This window comes from Ischnura elegans, chromosome 2, assembly GCF_921293095.1.
Source record: "Ischnura elegans chromosome 2, ioIscEleg1.1, whole genome shotgun sequence".
NCBI lineage: Eukaryota > Metazoa > Arthropoda > Insecta > Odonata > Coenagrionidae > Ischnura > Ischnura elegans.
Window position 1 is genome coordinate 66540265 of NC_060247.1, and position 20528 is coordinate 66560792.

Genomic DNA, 20528 nt, shown 5'->3' on the forward strand with positions numbered 1-20528 from the left:
ACTTTGTGAGTTACCCATTGACAACAAGCCATGATTCACCTATTAAACTGAAATGGGAAGATAATAATGAACAATTCTTGAGTCCAAGGAAATAAAATCAGAAGGAGACTAAGAGAACTGTAAATAAGGGATCAATGAAAGCGTGTATCGCAGTTTGCAAAACTCATCAACATTAAAAGAAAATATATTTCCCAACAATGCACCCTAAATAAAAATGAATTTGGAAGGATCACCAAAAGGAGAAATTTATCAATGCTCAACAGCAACTTAAATAATTTCCACCAGAGTCCACAGTGTATGCCCACAACCATATCAACAAAGAGCAGGAAGAAAGAATTTAAAAAAGGATAAAATCCAGCATCCACAAAAAATGAGTAAAAATCACAAACCTCCACCAAATATATATTTTGGACAAACAAATGATGCATTATACAAAGGAAATCAAAAATCAATGCCTCTCACTCACATTCACACCTAACTTCAGAGATTCTCACTGTGAGAAAGAATGGTATGGTTATGATACTGAAATACAAAAAGATTGAAACACCACAAAGAAAGAAATCATGAGTGTAAATTTTTAAACCAAAACATAAAGATACGTATAAGGGAAAAATCAGAAGGCTGCAAAAAAACACACCATTGTCTTAAGTCAGACACTTAGTTATAATAGTTTACATCGAAGACAAGTGAAACTTCATCAGGACTAATTAGCCAATGCTACGATTCAGACTCCCCAGGATAAAACTTTTACTATTAGCACCAAAAAAACAGCTTTTAAGCCATTACCATAACATATTCCTATATGTAGACTCACTAAACGAAATTAAATAACAGAACATCAAGAAATGCTATACCACATAAGTCAACAGAACAATGGAGGAAACCGCATATTTCAAAAAATCATATTCTATCTAAAGTGAAGCGAAATCATAACTTAAACTGTAAACATATCATTAGCTTAGGTAAAATATTTAATTACCTTTTCCAGGGTCCTTTCATACGTCCTCACACTTTCAATGAGTGATATGGCATATGGATACAATTGGTTTGCTTGATGAGCTTTATTCACAATCGCCAAGGGGACCCGGAATCCAAGATTTTTCAAATTTCTAACCTGAAAATAAAAAATCATTAAGTATCAAGTTAATTTTCACCATTTCAGAATAAATAATAAATCTTAACTTGAAATCAATACTAACTTCTTTTGAAAGAGTAATTATCTCCGGAAGGAAGTTAACCCTCAGTTTCAGCACAGCACCACGCCCAACCCTCGATCTCTGGCTCTCAATGGCAAAAATACGACCAGTAACACCCAAATTACGCTGCTGAACTTTACGGGCCCAATCATCAAATATTTCTTGAGTATTTAGTTTCAAACGAAAGCTATCACCATCAGCTTTCAACTTCTGCCCTTCGATGTGATTTTCCCAACCTTTCCCTAAAAAAGAAATGACAGGTGTAGTTAAATTGACATTGAATAAGCCTCACATCTATAAATCTGAAGATAAATAGGCATCTATTAAAAATGTTCTTCTGCACATACATTTTCTGAGCTATTTCAGGTTGATAATTTTAATAACTTTCAATTACTTAAAAATTTTCTCACAACCAAAGCCAGTTAAAAAAGGAAAAAAAAACACTTCAATGACATTCATGAGAAGAAGAAACAACTGGACATTAATGGGTAAGTTGATGATTCAATCTTGAGGAATATTTCATTTTGTTAACAAGAATAATTAGATGTTAAATTTAAATTCAGGGATAGATTATTTTTTTTATGATAAACTTAAATAACACAATTAAAAATGTGTACATCCAAAGGATACCGGCATGATAGAGATTTCAATTAAAATGGATATGAAAGGGTAAAAAAAACTTAGTACTAACCTAGGACATCCTCCACCCGACGTAGATAGGCTGTCAACTGGCGATCTATTTGTTTTGCCCAAATAATGGACCCCGACACAGAAGGAAGATCTCTCACGTAACTCATTCGACAAGCCTTGCTTTGAGGATACTGCACCTGAGGCAAAAATGACAGAAGAGATTAGCCCATTCATTCATTTGCTTCTAAATATATCATAGAGCTTTCAGACATATTTTCTCACAACATACCTTGAACTTCTCATGCAACCCTTCAATATCATCCTTCACCCTCTGAATGAGCTGGGTTTGATATTCACGAATTGCACCCCTTATGTGTGGTCGCACAAACAAAGCATTGAATCGGGAGAAAATTCTGAACATTTCTGCAGCATTTCTTGCTGTTCCCAATTGATCACGAAGACGAGCTGTTATTCGTGTTTCCACACGGTCTATCCGTTCCTCATATCGACGAACAGCTGCATCCCATAGTTCAAGTCCTTCCCGGGATATGTCCAAGCAATCCACTTCTTTCACATTTTCATAAGCCAAGTTTACTTCCTATAGGGAAAAAGAAATTCTCACTTTAAACACATTATTAAAATAATCACAGCGACAATGAGCCATATGTGAGGAGTGGCATATTACATGTATACAACAGTGAAGGTTTTACCTCATCATCAAGGGAATACAAAAATAATATTTCAAATGCCTTCATGGCAAACGCCAGCAAACAAACTCAGAATAAAACGAGCATGAATGGCAAGAACAACTCCACTACTTCTGCAAACCTACACAGAAATTTACAAGGAGACTTCATGTGAGTGATGTCATGAACAAAGATCAAACCTTTTTTGTTTGAAAGTAGACACTAAGATAGGAATACAGTTAGGGGTTCTGTCCACATTGGTCCACGTTCGAAAGAAAAAAGCATTCTTGAAATTAAAAATATGGTCACGTCGAATGCAGTCATAAACTTTTGCCCCTTGCCTCAAGGACTCTTTTGCGTAATGGTAGCATACCGTGCTCTCATCCTGAGGGACTGAGAAATAATTAATTTCTTTAATCAAAAGATCAGCATCTAAGGATTGAATGGAGTCTCAATAGAACTCAGAAATAAATGAATTATGGAGGAACCTCATACCCTTAGTTAAAAGGGAACAATAATTTTGAACAGGTCCAAGAAAAAAAATTTGAACACATTAGTTTACCTCAATAGCACTGGCATCAGCAGCTTCCAATGTAAGAGAATCAGCCTTCCCACCAACAATTACATTTTCCACAGCAACTTGCCCAACAATGTTATCTCCTCCTGCTCCGGGTGCTTGGCTCTGGCTCCTGCTCTGCTGACGAGATGCAAGAGTTGGACGCAAGACACGTACAATGACAGTGCGAAGCTGCTCATGCTGCCGACGGAACTTTCTCATGTTTTCCATCCGTCCCTGAAGGCGTTTATGTGCTGGAGCAATACGCCACACCATTTTTAAACTTTCGTCTCTCTTTTTCTTGATGACATCCCTAGAGGACATGGAGAATCACTCACTTATTATAGTGAATTTGCTAACCAATAAAATATTTACAAAGTTTATGTGAACAAAAGTTAAAGATTTCTAAAAATTACCATTAATAGACACCACTAACTTGTGGACAACTTTGACTTGAGGACTGAATTAAATTGCTCAACTGTAATAACATAGAACTACTAACATAAATTATTTACCTTAACAATCCCTGCAGTTTATCAAACTCATCATCCCATGTAGAAAACACATCAAAACATTGTGTCATCACTTTTTCAAATTCATCAAATGGTATATGCATCAGCCTGCGAGTACCTAGGACCTAAACAAAAAGTTAAATATTTTCTTAAATGACTTGGATAACAAGAATAACCTATCAACCTGTAATTACAGCAAGACATTCAGTTTTTTCTAAGAATAAAACCTCATAATGACAACAACACAAACCTTAAGAAGCTGGCTTCCAAGATCTCTAGATATAGCTTCCACTAAACGAAGTGACCGCTGGATAGGGTACTTGGTATTTCTAATCTTTCTCAAATGAGAGAATATACCTTGTACAGCTGTACGTATTCTATCCAATTCTGTAGCAGAAAGCAGATCATTTATGGGGAAGTCCTTCATCAGTGGGTTGTAATCATTCACTTTTGCTATTGCTTGCTTCAAACCTAGGATGTACAAGAGATAAACATCAACAATTTGTGAAAAAGAAAGGAATATTATACATGATTTCTCATGAATTCTTTGTGCATAACCTTAATTCGGCTTAGCTCTGAAGGCCCGAGTCGATTCTACTAGGCCATCGCTTGTGAACTCTAGCCAGAGTTACCCTTGACCTTTCCATTTTAATGAAATTTGGTATGCATGCTTGCCTCATCAAACATCAATTGAATTAATTCTTCGTTAAAACTTTCGCGGGTGCTCGTCATGTTGAATTAAAACTTTTGGGCTATGTCGCCGCGTCAGATTTTGGGTGGCCCCAACGTTTCCCGACCAGCATCGGTCGGGAAACGTTGGGGCCACCCAAAATCTGACGCGGCGACATAGCCCAAAAGTTTTAATTCAACATCAATTGAATTGTTTATCGATAATCCAAAAAAGAGAAGAATAATCAGTATATTTTATAATGGCTGTGTTTGGTGAGCACCAAATTGTCAATGTGACATTTTCCGAGAAGAAATAATCATTAACAGAGTTTAAAGACTAATTTTTATACGTCAATCTATTAACATCCAAAAGAGCAATCACATAATTGCTCAGATATTTGTTTAAAAAATTGCCCAAACAATAAAGAATTAAACATTTTAATAAATAAGATGTTAACATCTTATTTTTACTCCTCAAATACTGGCTCTACTTAGAATATTGTATCAAAAATGGAAAGTATTCCTCCATTTATGAGACAGAAAAATTTATGATTTCATTTGGAGACCACTTGGACACAATTGCCTACTAGGAACAAATAAACTCTCACCATTATTACTTTTTACCTTTTAACTTACGCACTCTTACATCCAAAAAAAAATTCCAAGGTCTTTTGACACAGATTCTTCCAAAACAACGAGGCAAAAAAATTTCCCTGAACAGCTATACATCTTGATCCTTACCTACTTGGAAAATGTGTTATTGTAAAAAATGCATTTGCAAAAAACTGCCATTATGCACATTACCAGTATTCAGCCATTTTTTTACATTAGAAAAAGGCTTAAAATGGTATTTTATATTCGAGGAGGCAAATATGTACACCAATTTTCATAAGAACCTGAGAAGACAAGGATCAACTCCAATATCAGGTTGCATGGAATGACCTATTCCCATTTAAACTGTTAAAGTCATGTTTACTATGCATCCTTCCAATGCTTTGCATTTAATCATAAGATTTTTTCCAGGAAGGAAGGGCAAATGTTACGGGAAATTCATCAAACACAATTGTCCATTGAAAACTTAACAAATCAGGCCTAAAAATTAATTTTTCATTACAAAACTAAATATTCATTTACTAAAGCCTGAATCACAGGATCATTTTTTTCGTTGCGACAAGTGATCACTCGAGCGATCACTTTTCGCAACCAAAGAAGTGATCGCTTAAAATCCGTTCTCTCTTGGATGATAAGACGTATGTTAAACTTAACAAGGACCCGACAGCTGCCTTAGAAAATCGAGTGAAGAAAGAAATCAAGCTATCCTCCATTCCAAAAGAAGATCATTGGAAAGTTATTCCTCATGCCTCTAAAACTCCACGACTGTATAGACTTCCCAAAATACATAAAGCAGGAATACCTCTGCGACCGATTGTGAACACTATCGACTCACCGACGTATAATTTGGCCCGCTATATATCTAGAGACATTCAGTCCTTTATTGGGAGTACCGAATCCTACGTTAAAAACTCAAGCCATTTCATCGAGCTACTAAAGGATTTAAGAACATCAGAGAATGATATTCTGGTCAGTTTTGACGTTGTGAGTCTTTTTACTAAAGTTCCGGTTAATGATTCAGTTCTGATTTTAAGGGAACTAACTCAGAAAGGGCTCCCTAATTATGTACCCGATCTCGCAGAATTATGCCTCAAAAACAGCTATCTTCGCTACGACGGAGAAATATATTCCCAAGTAGAGGGAGCTGCTATGGGATCCCCTCTCTCTCCGGTCATAGCTAACCTCTTCATGGAGAAGTTTGAAGCCGATGCTCTTTCATCAAGTGAATATCAACCGGTATGCTGGCTCCGATACGTTGATGACACTTTTGTTATTTGGCCACACGGGAAAGAGGCTCTTGAATATTTCCATGAACACCTGAATAATATTCATGATAACATCAAGTTCACCAAAGAAATCGAAGAAGATGGCTCCTTACCGTTTCTTGATGTTCTAGTAAGGAAAAGGCAAGACGGAAGCTTGGGACATTCGGTCTTTAGGAAGAAGACCCACACAGATAGGTACTTAAACGCGGCATCACACCATCACCCGCGTCAGAAGTCCTGCGTTATCAAGACCTTAAGACATAGAGCTCTTGCCGTTTCTGATGAAGATAACGTAGAAAGTGAAATGGAACATCTTATTTCTATTTTAAAAGGAAACGGATATGCTAATTCATTCATTAGGAGAGCTTTAAGGGAAGTCAAGGCCCCGATGGAGAAAACAAAACCAAGTGCTTTTGCAGTTCTGCCTTACGTATCAGGAACAACGGACCGGATTGCTCGCATCCTTGGAAAAGCCAACGTTGAAACCAGGTTTGGCACGTTGAGGAAGATCAGAGACCTACTTCCATCCGTCATTGATGCTGTTCCCCCATTACAAATGGAAGGCATATATGAGATTCCGTGTTCATGTGGGTCTAGTTACATCGGACAGACCAAACGGAAGATAGTGACAAGGCTGAAAGAGCATGAAAGGGCGCTGAAGGCAAGGCAATGGGAAACTTCAGCTGTCGCCGATCATTTTATGTCGGGGCCAGGACACAAGATCCTCCTGGATGAGGCCAAAGCCATTGCAAGAAAATCTGCATATTATCCACGGCTTATTAGAGAGGCGATAGAAATTTCTAAAAGACCAATGAATTTTAACAGGGATGATGGATATAATTTAAGCCATGTGTGGAAGAGATACATTTCGAAAATTTAATTACAATATTCCACCTTTCATCTTCCTTTTTTTTTTTTATATTAGATGTTTTAAAGAAGTTGGCTTTTATTTTATTTTTATTTACTTTTTTAAATACCTTAACAACAATGGACCAGTTTTTCCAACGGTATGATAGGTGTTTATATTTTCATTCTCCTGACGACGTTCCCAGTAAGTGGATCGAAACGTTGAGTTAAATATTAATAGCACGCAGACGTATTCCCGAAAATGAATTATAATAGTGCAAAGAAGTGATCGCTCAAGTGATAATTTTTCTGAATCACACGGTCCCTCCCACCGTCGCTTTTTGCATAATTTCCGATATCACAGCTCGTTGTCATAAGACCCGCATTACAAAAATATATAGCGTGTTTATGTTTACCCATGTCATTCCCACGATTGTCAAACGTTGCACTGCAATCGCTCCATACGGCATGGGTTCTGATTGGCTGTTATGATGGTCCAGTGACAGTTTCAGTGACGGAAAAAGCGACCAGACGAGTGATGAAAAAATCGATGGGAATCCTCATCATTGAAGTGATCGCAAAACACAATTGCAAACAACGATCATTTTTGAGTGACCACTCTAGTGATTGCTGGAGTGATCACTCTAGTGATTGCTGGAGTGTTCACTCTAGTGATTGCTGGAGTGATCACTCAAAAATGACGGAAAAAAATGATTGTGTGATTCGGGCTTCAGGAACTCACTTAGTAAAACATTTTAGGCTAAAACAGATAGATGGGCAACTAACGCTGGTTCTTCCAATGGCACCTACAGCCAACTTCATCAATTGTATAAGTTCTACATTTATCACTTCCTATCAAAATGCATTTCTAAATGTCTATCTGCAACATGGAATACATTGAATCAACTTATCCATGCAAACAAAGCAAAATATGTTATCTTCTTATCTATTACTTATTTATTGTTGTTGCACATAAAGTAAATTCGCATAATAAATTTGATTCTTTCGAAAAACAATGCAATGAAATTTCTCTCATTGATGTTTGAAGAAATATGATAAATTAATTGATAAAATAAATTTAAGCTAAATTACATAATCATATTTAATCATTATAAAATAATCATATTACCTGTATCGGTATCAAAGCTGACAGTAGCATGGAAACGCTTTCCATGCTTTAACACATCCAAAGTAAGAGCCACTTCTAGGCTTTCCCGTTTCTCCTGAATGCGGAGTAGTGCTCGCTCTAAGTTTAGCCAAAAACTTATTTCCTGAAGAGCAGTACCAGATGAAGGATCTCGGTCCAGTTTTGTGACCTAAACAGGAATTATAATACAGCATATTTAAAAACTGAAGTATAAGTAGACAATTTTAGTACAGTTTAGAACCCATGGATGGGTATTTGACCAGCCATTCTTCAGATTAACAGCCAGTAGGTCCATTGCCAATGCAAATGTTTTTGCTGCTTATCACCACACTAAACATTTTCTTGCAGCAGGAAGTCAAATTACACTAATTGCAAAATGATATTCGGGGATATGTTAACCTCATTAAAATATGAGTTTCACTAAGTTATCCTTGGGACTACCAAGTCCATTATGGTAACCTTGATAATGACTGTAGCACAATCAGTGTCATTAAAAATTTGCAAAACTTTAAGTTATAATGCTAAAAATTATTTTCATTTATCATTCCGCGATCAAATGGATTAGACAACAAGGAAATTGAGAAGGTCTAACGAGGAAACTAAGGCATAAACTACCATTATACAAAACTATCATACTGTTTGGGCATACTTTTCAATTAACTGATAACCCTTCATTATCAGTGCTCTACTGTATTCTCAGTCATAACAAGAATTTGTATACTTTAACCACATGGTTATGGGCATGTGATTATGGATCATCAGGGCATTTAAACATTCAACTGGTGTTGGTTCATGAATCCCTACAGCAGAGAGAGTGTGGGATAGGTGGTTCCAAAGATATTTTCAGAGTTAGGATTTTTAAGTCTTTTATTTCTCACATTTTTCAAGAAAATTTGTCTTCTAATGACACAATACATTTTTAAGTCCAAAATTTTAGCTATTTACACAGCCCAAAAAACTTTCTGCATTGTATTGAAAATAAATTATACAACATATACTACTATTCATGAAGAAATGAAAATGTTCACCCACAAGAAGTAATTGCAAAGACCTTTGTTTTCTAATAACTTTTGCATCTGCACCCAGCATTTTATATACTATGTATTCCCAGAAAATTATTGCACAACTAGCAAGGCATTTCTTACATCTACATAAGATATAGTTATATCATTCTTTGCTGCCAACTTCACTCGGAATGGAATGCTAATTTAGCATTAAGACAATAGTTTTTCAATACTTTTGTATTGTGCACTGATAAATGCTGATTCAACATGAAAATGAAAGTGTGGTAGTACCACTAGCTCACAGTCACCTATGGCATGATAAATATAGGCACTGCACTGTGATACACTAATGAATCGAAATAATGAGGTAGCTTTTAATTTACACTTACCTTCTGTAATTCCTTGATCCACCTGTTGACTCCCTGCTGCAGCTGATTAAGGAAAGTTGAGTCTTCAGCTTTATCACCAAGGTCAGAGACCTTGGCACGGCGACCTTCATCGGCTGCTTTTTTAATTGCAGCAGCAATTGTGGGGTGCACTGGGAGTGATATTTCAGGAATGTCTATGTTTTGTTGTAAATGGAGCAATCCCATTTCCAGTTCTGCAATTTTCTTTTCCACAGATGGAGCCATTTTATCTCCGTCCCTAGAAAAATAATCATTGTAGGCCCAGAAAATATTTTAATTCCCATTAGTTTCACCAAATAAGTTTGCAGCTAATTACCTTTCTGCTCTTCCCGATTCTTTGACATATGATTTGAAGTATGGAGCAACAGCATTACTGATATAAGCATGAAGAGTCTCATAAGGTGATCCATCGCTTAAATTAATAATATGAAGTTGAGAGGGGATATTCTTATCTGCTTCAATTACAGCACCTCTCTTGATACACACCAAACTGAAAAAACAAATGTTACATATGCAATAACTCGTACATAAACACTTACAACCAATAGCCTTTACACAATCAATATTGTAATGAAAAAATACCTGTTCATCTTGGGATTAGTAAAATGGACCTCATTTGAAATGAGGTACGTAATTTGAGTGTCATCCTCAGCATCTCCAGATTGATCATTGTCCTCATCTAAAATAAAACAATTACTTCAAAATTTCACCAAATACTTTATGATAATTATACAATATTCCAATATGGAGACTATATACTAGACTAAACTACGGAGAAAGTACACTAAGCAAAACTCCGACATATCCATACTCATTGCTGCTCAAGTTCTTCAAACCAAATGACTAAGTCTCCACACGCATGAGTCACACATCTTGATGAAAAACTAAACAAGAGTAATGATAGTGGCTTCACATGATGAAAGTATAATTAAATATATGGGTGGAGGTAAAGACGTACATATTTGTATTTAAGAAATATACTGACTTCATTAGGCAAGCAGTGTTATTCCTCCATGATTAGCAGAGTTCCTCTGGCTTTTTCATCACAAAGAGCCCCATCACCTGGCAGTTTAGTGTACTGAATTCGACCCTTAACTCTTTCTTGGGCATCGTAGTGACCTATTCAAGGAATACGGGGACTACCAAGCAGCTTCACATATTGAGAAACCCATGTGTGTGCATTTTAACTAAAAGGCCCACGGTTGGTCAGCTACCAAGAAGAACCAAGCGATTCATCATAGTGTAGGTAATTCCATGCCAAAGGAACAAGAAAATTGCAAAATGTGTTGAAGTTATTATGTTTAAATCAAGTTGAATCTAAGTTTATTGTTTGATGCAGGGATGGTGCTGCGACGGCGATTTTGTAATTATGTACGTTACTAAGAGAGTCAACAAACAGAGAGAACTTAGAAAAAGAAAAAGACTAGCATCTGCAGCTAAAAAGAGTTATCGTAATGTTTCTCTAATAAATTAATGTGCTCAAGTATATATAAAATTCAATAGGTTATGGACGCAGCACGCCCAGCTCACGCTAGTTGCTTTTAAATACGTACGGAGTTGCAAGCAAGATTGTGATAATTACATCGAGTTAAAGTTTGCTCATAATCATTACGCATTCCAATACATACATTCACAAAATATTTTAATTCAGTAGAAAATTATGCAAGGCAAAGGAAATTTTCACATCTTTCCCACTACGATTTTCCAATGAATTAAATAAATATCATGTCAAATATAACAAACTGTTATATGCCTATTACAAAAATTCTGACAATGAAGAATTTTGCAATTTATCATTATGTTACATTTCTGATGAATAAAACGATGTTACTTTTGTCTACATTTCAGTAAAAATTTTGGAGTAATTAATTACCACTGTCCTGCTGTTAGTAAATTTGAGTATTTCAGAAACCGGTGCAGCACCCAATACAAAAATTACCTAAGATTTTTAATAAGTAATGGTAGTGGACATGACTTGGTGGAAATCATTTATCGTAAGAGTTGAAGGAATAAAAAATTTGCTTTTTCCATATTCCGATTTATTTTGTCCCTTGGTATGGGCAAAATAAATCACTATGTGGAAAAAGCCAAGTTTTTTATTCCTTTAACTATTAAGTTTCTTTAAATTAGTATCATCACAAGATTGATTTAGGAATCACTGCCATGTGGTCTTAAAAACAAGCCATAGAAAACTACCTTGCGATAGTATTGGGGCTAGTACGAAACAGATGGTTAAAAAGGCCAATTTACAGAGACCATAAAAGTAGCAAACATTTGATACTAAGAACCCTTTGAGTTTTCCAGAGAAAAATTTTCTTACATTTTTTCCTTGGAAGATAAAGAAATAAGTTCTACAAATACTTATTTGCAACAGCGATACACAGATTCAAAAACTGTGATTGGCTTAAGAAATTTTCACCAATTTATACTGAGACACCAGAACTTAAATCCATACACAATAATTTGTAATTTAAGTTGCGTGGGCATTATAAGGAATGTCATATTTATATTTTCAAGGATTAAATGATCCATGCGTAAATCTGATACAATATTAGAATTCTACAGAAAATCAAGCAAGATAGAGGAAATTTTCACACGTGTCCTACTTCAATTTTAAGATGAATTAAATAAATTTTAAGCAACGAGCTGAATTCGTAGCAGCCACAGATGTATTTGCTGGATATTGAGCTGAAAATCGGGTTGCTTTTGCTCTGGAACTGCTTAAGAGAGGCATGAAATTCAATATCAGTCCTGTCCACCAACCATGTGTACCAAGTTTCATGGAAATCCAAGATGGTGGGTTGCATTTTTCAATTTTCTGGTTCCTTTGGCATGGAATTATTCTATATTGAATCGTTTGGCGAACTTAAGGCAGTTCCAGCTAAAATTACCAACGTTCCATACAAGAGAATTAGATAAATTTTCCAGAGTTCAGGCATATAATGGAAATTATTCATTGCATTGACGAATAAAAAATCCGAGAATACAGAATTCTTTTCGTCCATGGTATAAATACTAAACTTCGTATTTTCCACAAAAATTTAATGAGATAGCACAATGGCTTTAACCACACTGAGACAATCATGTGCCTGCATGCCCATGATTCTGATATGTTCACACGTGCAGTGAACCATACCTTTCCGGTCCAAGGTGTGATTTTACGTATATAAGTGCACCTGCCGTGAAAAATATTCTTTACTTCTAAAACATTGGAACATATTCTGCATAAATTGGAAAATTTTCATCCCTAGGCACTATAGCAGGAAAACGGGCAGGATCCATACAGAGGTAAATCCAGGAAATTTAAGGGCAAATGGCGCCTTAACACTATCACGGATCATTTGCCATACTTAAAATTAAAAAAATTCCATATTACCGAGCAGCAGGACTGAGATAATATGTAACTGTACTCAAAAGAAATGGTGTAATTGAATTTAGGGTGTGGTAACTGGTGATTTAAACAATGTTCACGGAAACGATAGGTCACAAAACATTAACAAGTCATTCCCAAAATCATCTGGGACTACCTATTTCGGCACCTAGAGTGATACTTTGTTCTGAATTATCTTATTAGTCGGTAAATAATCGCTTGTACTTAATATAAGAGGTGTGTAACGGCGTCAGCAACTCACCCTTGGAGGAATTTCTTTGAATGAATAGGGCTCGAACTTGCTGATCACCAAGGTATTTTCTGATGCACTCTGCATGATCCTTCTCTTCCAGGGCAGAGCTAAAAGCTGGAGATACATCATCACTTTCCTCCAGCAAAACAGTAACGACTTTTTTCAAATAGTTTGCAAAGGCATTATAATCGACCACTGCAACATTTTGGGCCACTGGAGAGGCTTCTAAGGAGCTTTCTGTTTGCTCCATATTTTTAAAACTTTCCGATGCACTTACGCATCTGATTTCAACCCAGAAGAATCATTAGATCCTCATAACATCACACACAACCACCCACGTTACGTGCAATGACGTCAGCTACAAGTATTTCGAAACTACTGAAATGCCATCTAGGGGAACAAAATTTGAACGTACTCGAGTTGCTGGCACCCACAGGTATCTGGCACCGTCAAATCTCCTCTATGGTCAAATCATCCTGTTACCTTTTAATAAGTTATTAGATAATGATAAATGATTAAAATTTTATCTGCTTCCTCATAATTATTTATTTCAGATTGAAACGGATTGAAATAAAATAAATTTAAGCAGGTGATAGCTATTCGTCCACTTTCATTTTCGGCGCCAAATTCAAGTTATTTTCAAAGCAAACTTAAAAAGAGTGTAACACTTTTCATAAAAGTATTTTATTCAAGACAATTTCAGCCTTTATGCGGTGATGCTATTATTTTTACGGAAAATTTTAAAATGCTAAAAATTGAACGCACCGATTTTAATCATATCTGTAGGTTTATATTTAATACAATAAATCTTTTTCACCTTTTTACCCAATACAGCTCAGACCAGAGTTGTGATCAACAAGAAATAGGTGCCTCCATTAAGACAATGGTCCTGCACATTCCCTACATCGAATCAGGCTTTTTTGACAAGTATAAACTGGTAACTGTAGTGCCTCATTACTCTCCTAATATGGACAACTGCAATATCTGGCTGTTCCTGAAACTGAAAAAACCATTCAAAGGAATGATTTCAGACAAAAGAGGATATTATAGCTGCAATGACAGCTGAGCTTAACTCAATTCCAAAAGTGGCCCTCTTAAAATGCTTCCAGCAATGAAAGGACAGTTGGGAGAAGTTTGTGTAGTCCCAAGGAGGCTACTTGAGGGTGATTAGGTTTCTAGCCCACCAGTTTTTTCTTCCAGGCCATAAGTAAAATACATTCCCAAAGGACCTTGTGCATTAATCAAAAGACGTACAGAACACAATCCAATCAGTGATTTTCAACCAGACACAGCTTTACATAACAAGGATGTGGAAAAAAAGAATTGAAAGCCTTTTTTAATTGTGAAGTGTAAAGCTGCACAGTACATATGCATAGGTAGAATCCGTTCTGAAACTAATACTATGCATAATTATTAGAATCAAAACAATTCTACATTCTGAGAGGGATTGGTACACATTGTAAATTAAACCAAGTAGTTCTTAAATAATGACATTTTATTTTTATATTACATAAAATTCAACAATAAATACAAAAGTTATTGAAATATTTACAGGATTTCTAAAGTTAATTAATTGTAAATTATTATAATTTCCGTTGTTTCTCACTAGCATCTTGTACATGAGGTAAACTTTCTTGCAAAACTTTAATATATGCCTTTATAGTTGCACAGCTTTTAGAGTCTTTATTTGCTAAATCAGATAAATAATTTATTCTTTTATTGATAAATGGTACAGCATCACGTAAGGGAAATTCCAAGAAAAAACCATAGCCAATATGCACAAAGACTGTTGAGGGGTCAGTCCTAGAAAAATAGAAACAAGTAAATAATAAAACAAAAGTGCAATAAAAAAACTAACCATATACATATGTATTTCATCAACTGATAGTCAATGGCAGAAATGGTCACTTAAACACAAATATTACAAGTACCTCTTTGAATCAGATCTATACAAGAAATATCCATACCCCTGACAAGCACAGCCGATTGAATTGTCTTTCATTTGCAAAAAAATCAACTTTAGACTCTTAAGATTGTCGAACCCAGGGCATACCTTGGTGTTAAAAGTTCTCACATTTTTGGCATATGAGATGGAATACATATTTTGAAGGGCCCTTTAAATAGCAAAAGTTGGGGAAGTCAGACCCAGGATTATTGAGATAATTGGGGCACAGTGGAGAGAAAGATGAGAAAAATGGGTAAATTCAGCCGTACTTCACTCAGTGATCAGTTGATCATGACCACTCGGTGAGAGCATACCAAATGCAACACTATACAGCATACTCTTACTTATTTTCTTCCCCTGGTGATCTGAAGTGAGCGTGGTGTTTCTACTCAATAAAATGTCTGCTTGGTGCTGTTATGTCACTCTGCTCAGTACCACGACGTCAGAGCACTCACTTACTTATTGAGCAAAGGTAAGTACTCAGTACAGCTAAATGAACCCATTAATTAAGTAAATGGTGCTGCATCCAGCAGCTGCATAGCAAGGCAGAGGGGAGGAGAGTGTTCTGTCGAGGGAACAATTTTACCGGGACTAAGGTCAGGGAAGCGAAACTCAAGGGCTGCCAGGAGATCATGTTAGTGTAGTAGCCTCTTATGTAGGTCTAGGTTCATATCCTGGTCGTAGCAGAATTTTTTTTAGACTGCTCAATCCCATCTTCAAGTACACCACTACTTCCATCAGATGGGAGGTTAAGTCAGATGCTGAAGTAAATAGGATGATGATTTCTAGTATCGAGGAGTATTTTACATTAACACATTCCAACCCAGGGTTTTTAGATCAATGTACCCATTGCACCAAAGTGTTTTATCTTTTTCCTTTTTCTTTAATACTTGGATCGTTGCCATTTGAGTTTTGTGTGCCTTCGGATACGTGTGCCGTATCAGTCACACCGTTAACGCGGCACCTAAGTAGCTGGGACCAACAGCATGCTATCAGAGGTCAAAAGAGTGACTCATTCTTTGGTCATCATGACAGAAGCGGAGTGAAAAAGTAGTGAGCGTTTCGGTCACTACATATGACCAAGGCGGCAGAGAGCGTGTTAAATACCATTTTTAAGAATTTTCATTCCCTTGATAACCATGGAATGTAAACTAAAAAATTTCAAGTCAAGATTAAGTTGAGAACAATCTTAAGATTAAACTTACACATTTCCTTGAACATAGAAATTACAACCAATGTCAATCTTTGTTTTCAGTCCATCCTCAGGAAACTTCCCATCTATAATATTTTGAACAGTGTCCTTCAGTAAAACGTAATCTCTTATCTTTCCGTGGATTTTTTCCCTGTTTTCATACACTTTCCTGTAATAAGTAAGAAACAGAAATTAATTTTTCATGTCATACAATGGCAATCCCTGGTAAAGGAACCATTCTTGCACACTGAATGTAAGTATATAGCAAGCCTGGTCACACGATACATTAACACGTACGGGTTAATGTCTAAATGTATGAACGCGAGAATGAATGCCAAAATGCACCGTGTAACCACCCAACTTGTGCGAATGCATGCACAGAAAATAGAACCTGTTCTAAATGCGATGGTGGTTGGCGTAACATGGTGAAACTCCTTCATGATGCACAAAGGTTAAGAAAAGACAGCTGTTTCACAATTCGTCATCATACACCAACCCTCGGCTACCCCGTGCAGTGACCCATCAGCGACGTACTTCCCAAACCTACCTTCCCTTCCCTTACCCCCTCCACCAAATAATACACCGCAATAGGGTGGTTTCCTTCATCAAAGAAAACGAAAGGCATTGATTGCGATTCGTTACCCACCATTAGTGTATTCATAATATACAAATTATTTGGTTTTAGAAATACCGGGTTAGACGAATGGCAATGGTCCATTTTTATCCTCATTTGAAAAGGGCCAGATTGGCGCCCATGCGATGCCACTCCACGTGACGTCACAGGGACCTAGTTTCTAAACGAGAAGATAGGAGTTATACGTCGTCTAAGGTTACCATTGCATGCATGAGGCGCAGAGCTCAGGGAAACATGTCTTAACAATCACTTATTAAAACTGGCTAAGGTCGGAAAGTTTTCCTCGTTTGATAAGTTATTAATAATCCTTATTTAAGCCAAGCGCTACCAGCCAGCAGGGTACTAGGCTAGCCGCTAGCAGCCTGCGTCGTATCAGCGCTAAGCCTCGCCTCAAGGTCACCTCGCAGGGCGGGAGGGGGAACCAGAAATACGTCACGCGGAGAGACTTCCCGACATTCATACTTAAGCGTCGCGTTTTCGCGCGCTTGAAAATTTTCACTTTTCATTTAATCGCGAAAAATAGATATCGTCACTTAAAAATCTAAAAGCGTGAAATACGTACTCCAGGAGTAATAATCTTTCGATTTAGGCAATAAAAAAATAATAGGAAACCACCCTATTCACGACACCACTTCTCTCACAAACTATCAGCAATACATTGTATGCTTCACAGATTATATTTGATTCCATTGTCGAATTACAACAGGATGAAGGAGCTAAACACAATCAAACTAATTGCATCCAATAATGTGTACTCCGAATGTCCCCCCTTTCTCCACCTCCACTCTACCACCCCTCTAACGCCTTCAAGGGTATAAATTCTATGTATGTACTGATACTTGTAATTGCCAGATGATGATACGCTGTATCGAAACCGGTCGCAAATATATTTTCTTTTGTGAAACAGCTAAGTCTTTTCTTAACCTTTGTGCAGAACCTGTTCTAATTTGATTCATGCATTCGTACATGTTCCGTTCCGGTCCACCAAAATCTTTCACGCAAACGTACATTAACTTGTACGTGTTAATGTAACATGTAACCAGGCCTTAATTCAAGTCGACACAAGTGATTTTTCATCGATTAATTTTTTCACAGCTCAATTAGCATTATATTCACCACTACAACCAATATTAAATTCAAAACAAAATTTTTGAACAAATTTTCTTTAAATACAAGAAAAGTGATATTAGTATAAAAAATGTATAATTAATGAAAAAAATATTTTTCCGAGCAAATAATTTTAAAAACTAATAAAGAGCTGTTATCATTTTTTTAAATTTAGTTTTCATAACCTTTTCTGTGCTAAAACTTGAACGACCACGACTTGCCCCCTCTAGTTTTGATCCTGGGTACGCCCTTGGACTGATCTGCACTCATATTGATCAATCAATAAGAAAGGAGAATGGCTTATAATTAATAGTTCAAAATGTACAACACTATTTGTGTGCTAACACAAAATTTCAATGGAAGCAAAATTTTTTCCATGAGCTTAAGGAGAGGGTAATAACATGGCATTTTCCTGTTTTATGGTTACCATAAGTAAAAATTCCAATAGCCACATATAGAATTGAAGGATACATACTATTTTAAGCGCATTGGATTTTCACTAGCAACATTGGTAATTTATAGCAAGTTTGCAGCTTATGTTCTTTCAAAATTCTATATTACTTAGTGAAAAGGTCAGAACTAAATAATCAACCACCATGTGCCATAAATAGATACCTAACTAACTCACGGTAATATGTCAATCCATGCCATTTTTCTCTCATTGATAGGTATATGTATATCATAATGGCATAATATAATTTCAGTGAGGGTTCACGATTCATAAATGAAGTTTGCAGTGAAATAGGAGGTAATTTTTGTTGTTGTAAAACTTAACAGGTTTTATAAAAAGGCAAACTTGTAGTAAGAGTACGTTATCTCAAACAAATTGATTCCTTTTGGCAACTGAATTAATAAGGAATTAAGTTCATATATAGATTGATAATTTTACCTCAAGTCTTCCTTCAAAACATCGTTGATAAAGCATTCAACTTCTTCGACTTTCCTCGAACGATCAAAATCCATGCTCTAATACAATGGCCCCTTCACATAGGAAAAAGTCTTCCAGAATAACGTACATCAACTCCTTGACTTCAATACGTCATCAAAAACCTAATCAGGGATAAATAATTGTTGTATATTACTTGTTCTTAACAGATTACGTAGCATACCTCATGATGTTATCTAATGTTTTTCAAAAATACAACTGAAAATGTAACAGGAGTTAAAACAACTAAAATTACAGCTACAAGGTGATTTTATCTCACCAGGATGAATGATGAGGAGTAATTCTTCAGTACTCCATATGGTAAAAAAATATACCAATCTGGTACATTGGAGAACATATAAATTTATTTTCCAGTACCTGTGACTTATGGTACATATAATTTGGATCCCGGGATTGAATGTCTCTGAAATAGACATAGATAAATACTTCAGGAGAAAGTAATGATAAACAAGAAACTACCAAATATCAATTCCCACAAAACAGAAAACAAAATCGTAACATGAATAATATATCCTTCCTTACAAGAACATAATATTAGAAACCACTGTTTGTTTACCTACTTCGCAAGGCCGCACACCTTGCCGCGCACTAAAAACAAGTCGCCGCGCCGCGCTTCGACTATTATTTCCGCTGCGATTGTGGCAACACCTGTCGGTACTAGGGTCATCATTTATACCGCGTATTTTAAAATTCCTGTCATCCACTCATGGAGACAACGTACATGAAAGTAGTTTTATTTTATAGCTGAGAATTTTAGAGAGTATTCAAGAAGAAAACTATGTAAATCCTCCGCCAGCCTATGAATATCATGTACACTATTGCTTACTTACGTTTTAATTGCTTCCTTATGTACACTATTGCAGTGGCGGATACAGAAAAAACTCAAGGGGGGGGCGCAACATATCTTGTCTTTACTTTTATCGTGATAAAAGATGATCAAGTCACAGGCAAAGTATATGAAAATTTTATTTAAAGTGATTATAAACATGTAAAAGACAATGCCATCTTATGGTATAAAAAAGTTACAATTGTGGTTTTGCAATGTTCGGCAATACAGGCGGACCCGCAAGGGGGGGGCGCGCGCCCCCTGCGCCCCCCATCTGTATCCGCCACTGCACTATTGCTTATTTACTTTAAACGTTTCATGAACGGACGTATCAAAAAGTTTGATTCACAGCACCAACCTCCGATCTTAATTGCCGAACGTGCATTCTGCTACATCCCCCTTTGATATTTTTGTAACATAGATTAATATATTGTCTTTTTTAGCATGTAAATTATAGTACCTATAGGTAGATAATTGATTATATATATATAGTCAATTATTGCATTAAATTCTGATAATCATACAAATCCAATCCCTGAGTAATTAGTATAATCATTCTTCCAGGGTATAACCTGTCCTCACAGGATTCAAACCCTCAACCTCCAGTTCAGCAGCAGGTAAGTCACTCCCCAAGGACATCGAGTTTGGCAAATAGTCTCTATCACAATTGAGGGCGTCACCGCTACATATGGTGAGGCTAGGTTCCTAAAGGTCCTTCATGGACC

At 36.3% G+C, this 20528-nt stretch overlaps 2 protein-coding genes across 8 annotated transcripts in view; both read right to left on the bottom strand.

The window, feature by feature from the left end:
- Positions 1-13521, bottom strand: part of LOC124153890 (dynein heavy chain, cytoplasmic) — a 116953-nt gene extending 103432 nt beyond the window's left edge. For all 5 annotated transcript variants that reach the window (XM_046527276.1, XM_046527275.1, XM_046527274.1 and 2 more), the window contains exons 1-12: positions 13163-13521; positions 10113-10209; positions 9847-10020; positions 9513-9768; positions 8102-8288; positions 3831-4051; positions 3584-3705; positions 3075-3381; positions 2116-2424; positions 1888-2023; positions 1200-1438; positions 980-1114 (exon numbers count right to left, since the gene is read on the bottom strand). In XM_046527276.1, coding sequence (XP_046383232.1) covers positions 980-1114; positions 1200-1438; positions 1888-2023; positions 2116-2424; positions 3075-3381; positions 3584-3705; positions 3831-4051; positions 8102-8288; positions 9513-9768; positions 9847-10020; positions 10113-10209; positions 13163-13403 — 2424 coding nt within the window. In that variant the 5' untranslated portion in view covers positions 13404-13521. The remainder of the gene's footprint in view (positions 1-979; positions 1115-1199; positions 1439-1887; positions 2024-2115; positions 2425-3074; positions 3382-3583; positions 3706-3830; positions 4052-8101; positions 8289-9512; positions 9769-9846; positions 10021-10112; positions 10210-13162) is intronic.
- A 1109-nt stretch (positions 13522-14630) lies between these two features.
- On the bottom strand, positions 14631-19593 carry LOC124153891 (protein UXT homolog). Of its 3 annotated transcripts, none has more exons than XM_046527277.1 (5): positions 19538-19593; positions 19237-19380; positions 18921-19081; positions 16304-16459; positions 14631-14956 (listed from the first exon to the last, which is right to left on the bottom strand). In XM_046527277.1, the coding sequence occupies exons 3-5, from the start codon at positions 18992-18994 to the stop codon at positions 14737-14739; spliced, it is 450 nt and encodes a 149-aa protein (XP_046383233.1). In that variant the 5' UTR covers positions 18995-19081; positions 19237-19380; positions 19538-19593; the 3' UTR covers positions 14631-14736. The 3 variants fall into 3 exon arrangements, with proteins under 3 accessions (XP_046383233.1, XP_046383235.1, XP_046383236.1); XM_046527279.1 differs by having other exon boundaries at positions 19534-19564; XM_046527280.1 differs by having other exon boundaries at positions 19500-19551.
- Positions 19594-20528: the final 935 nt, after the last annotated feature.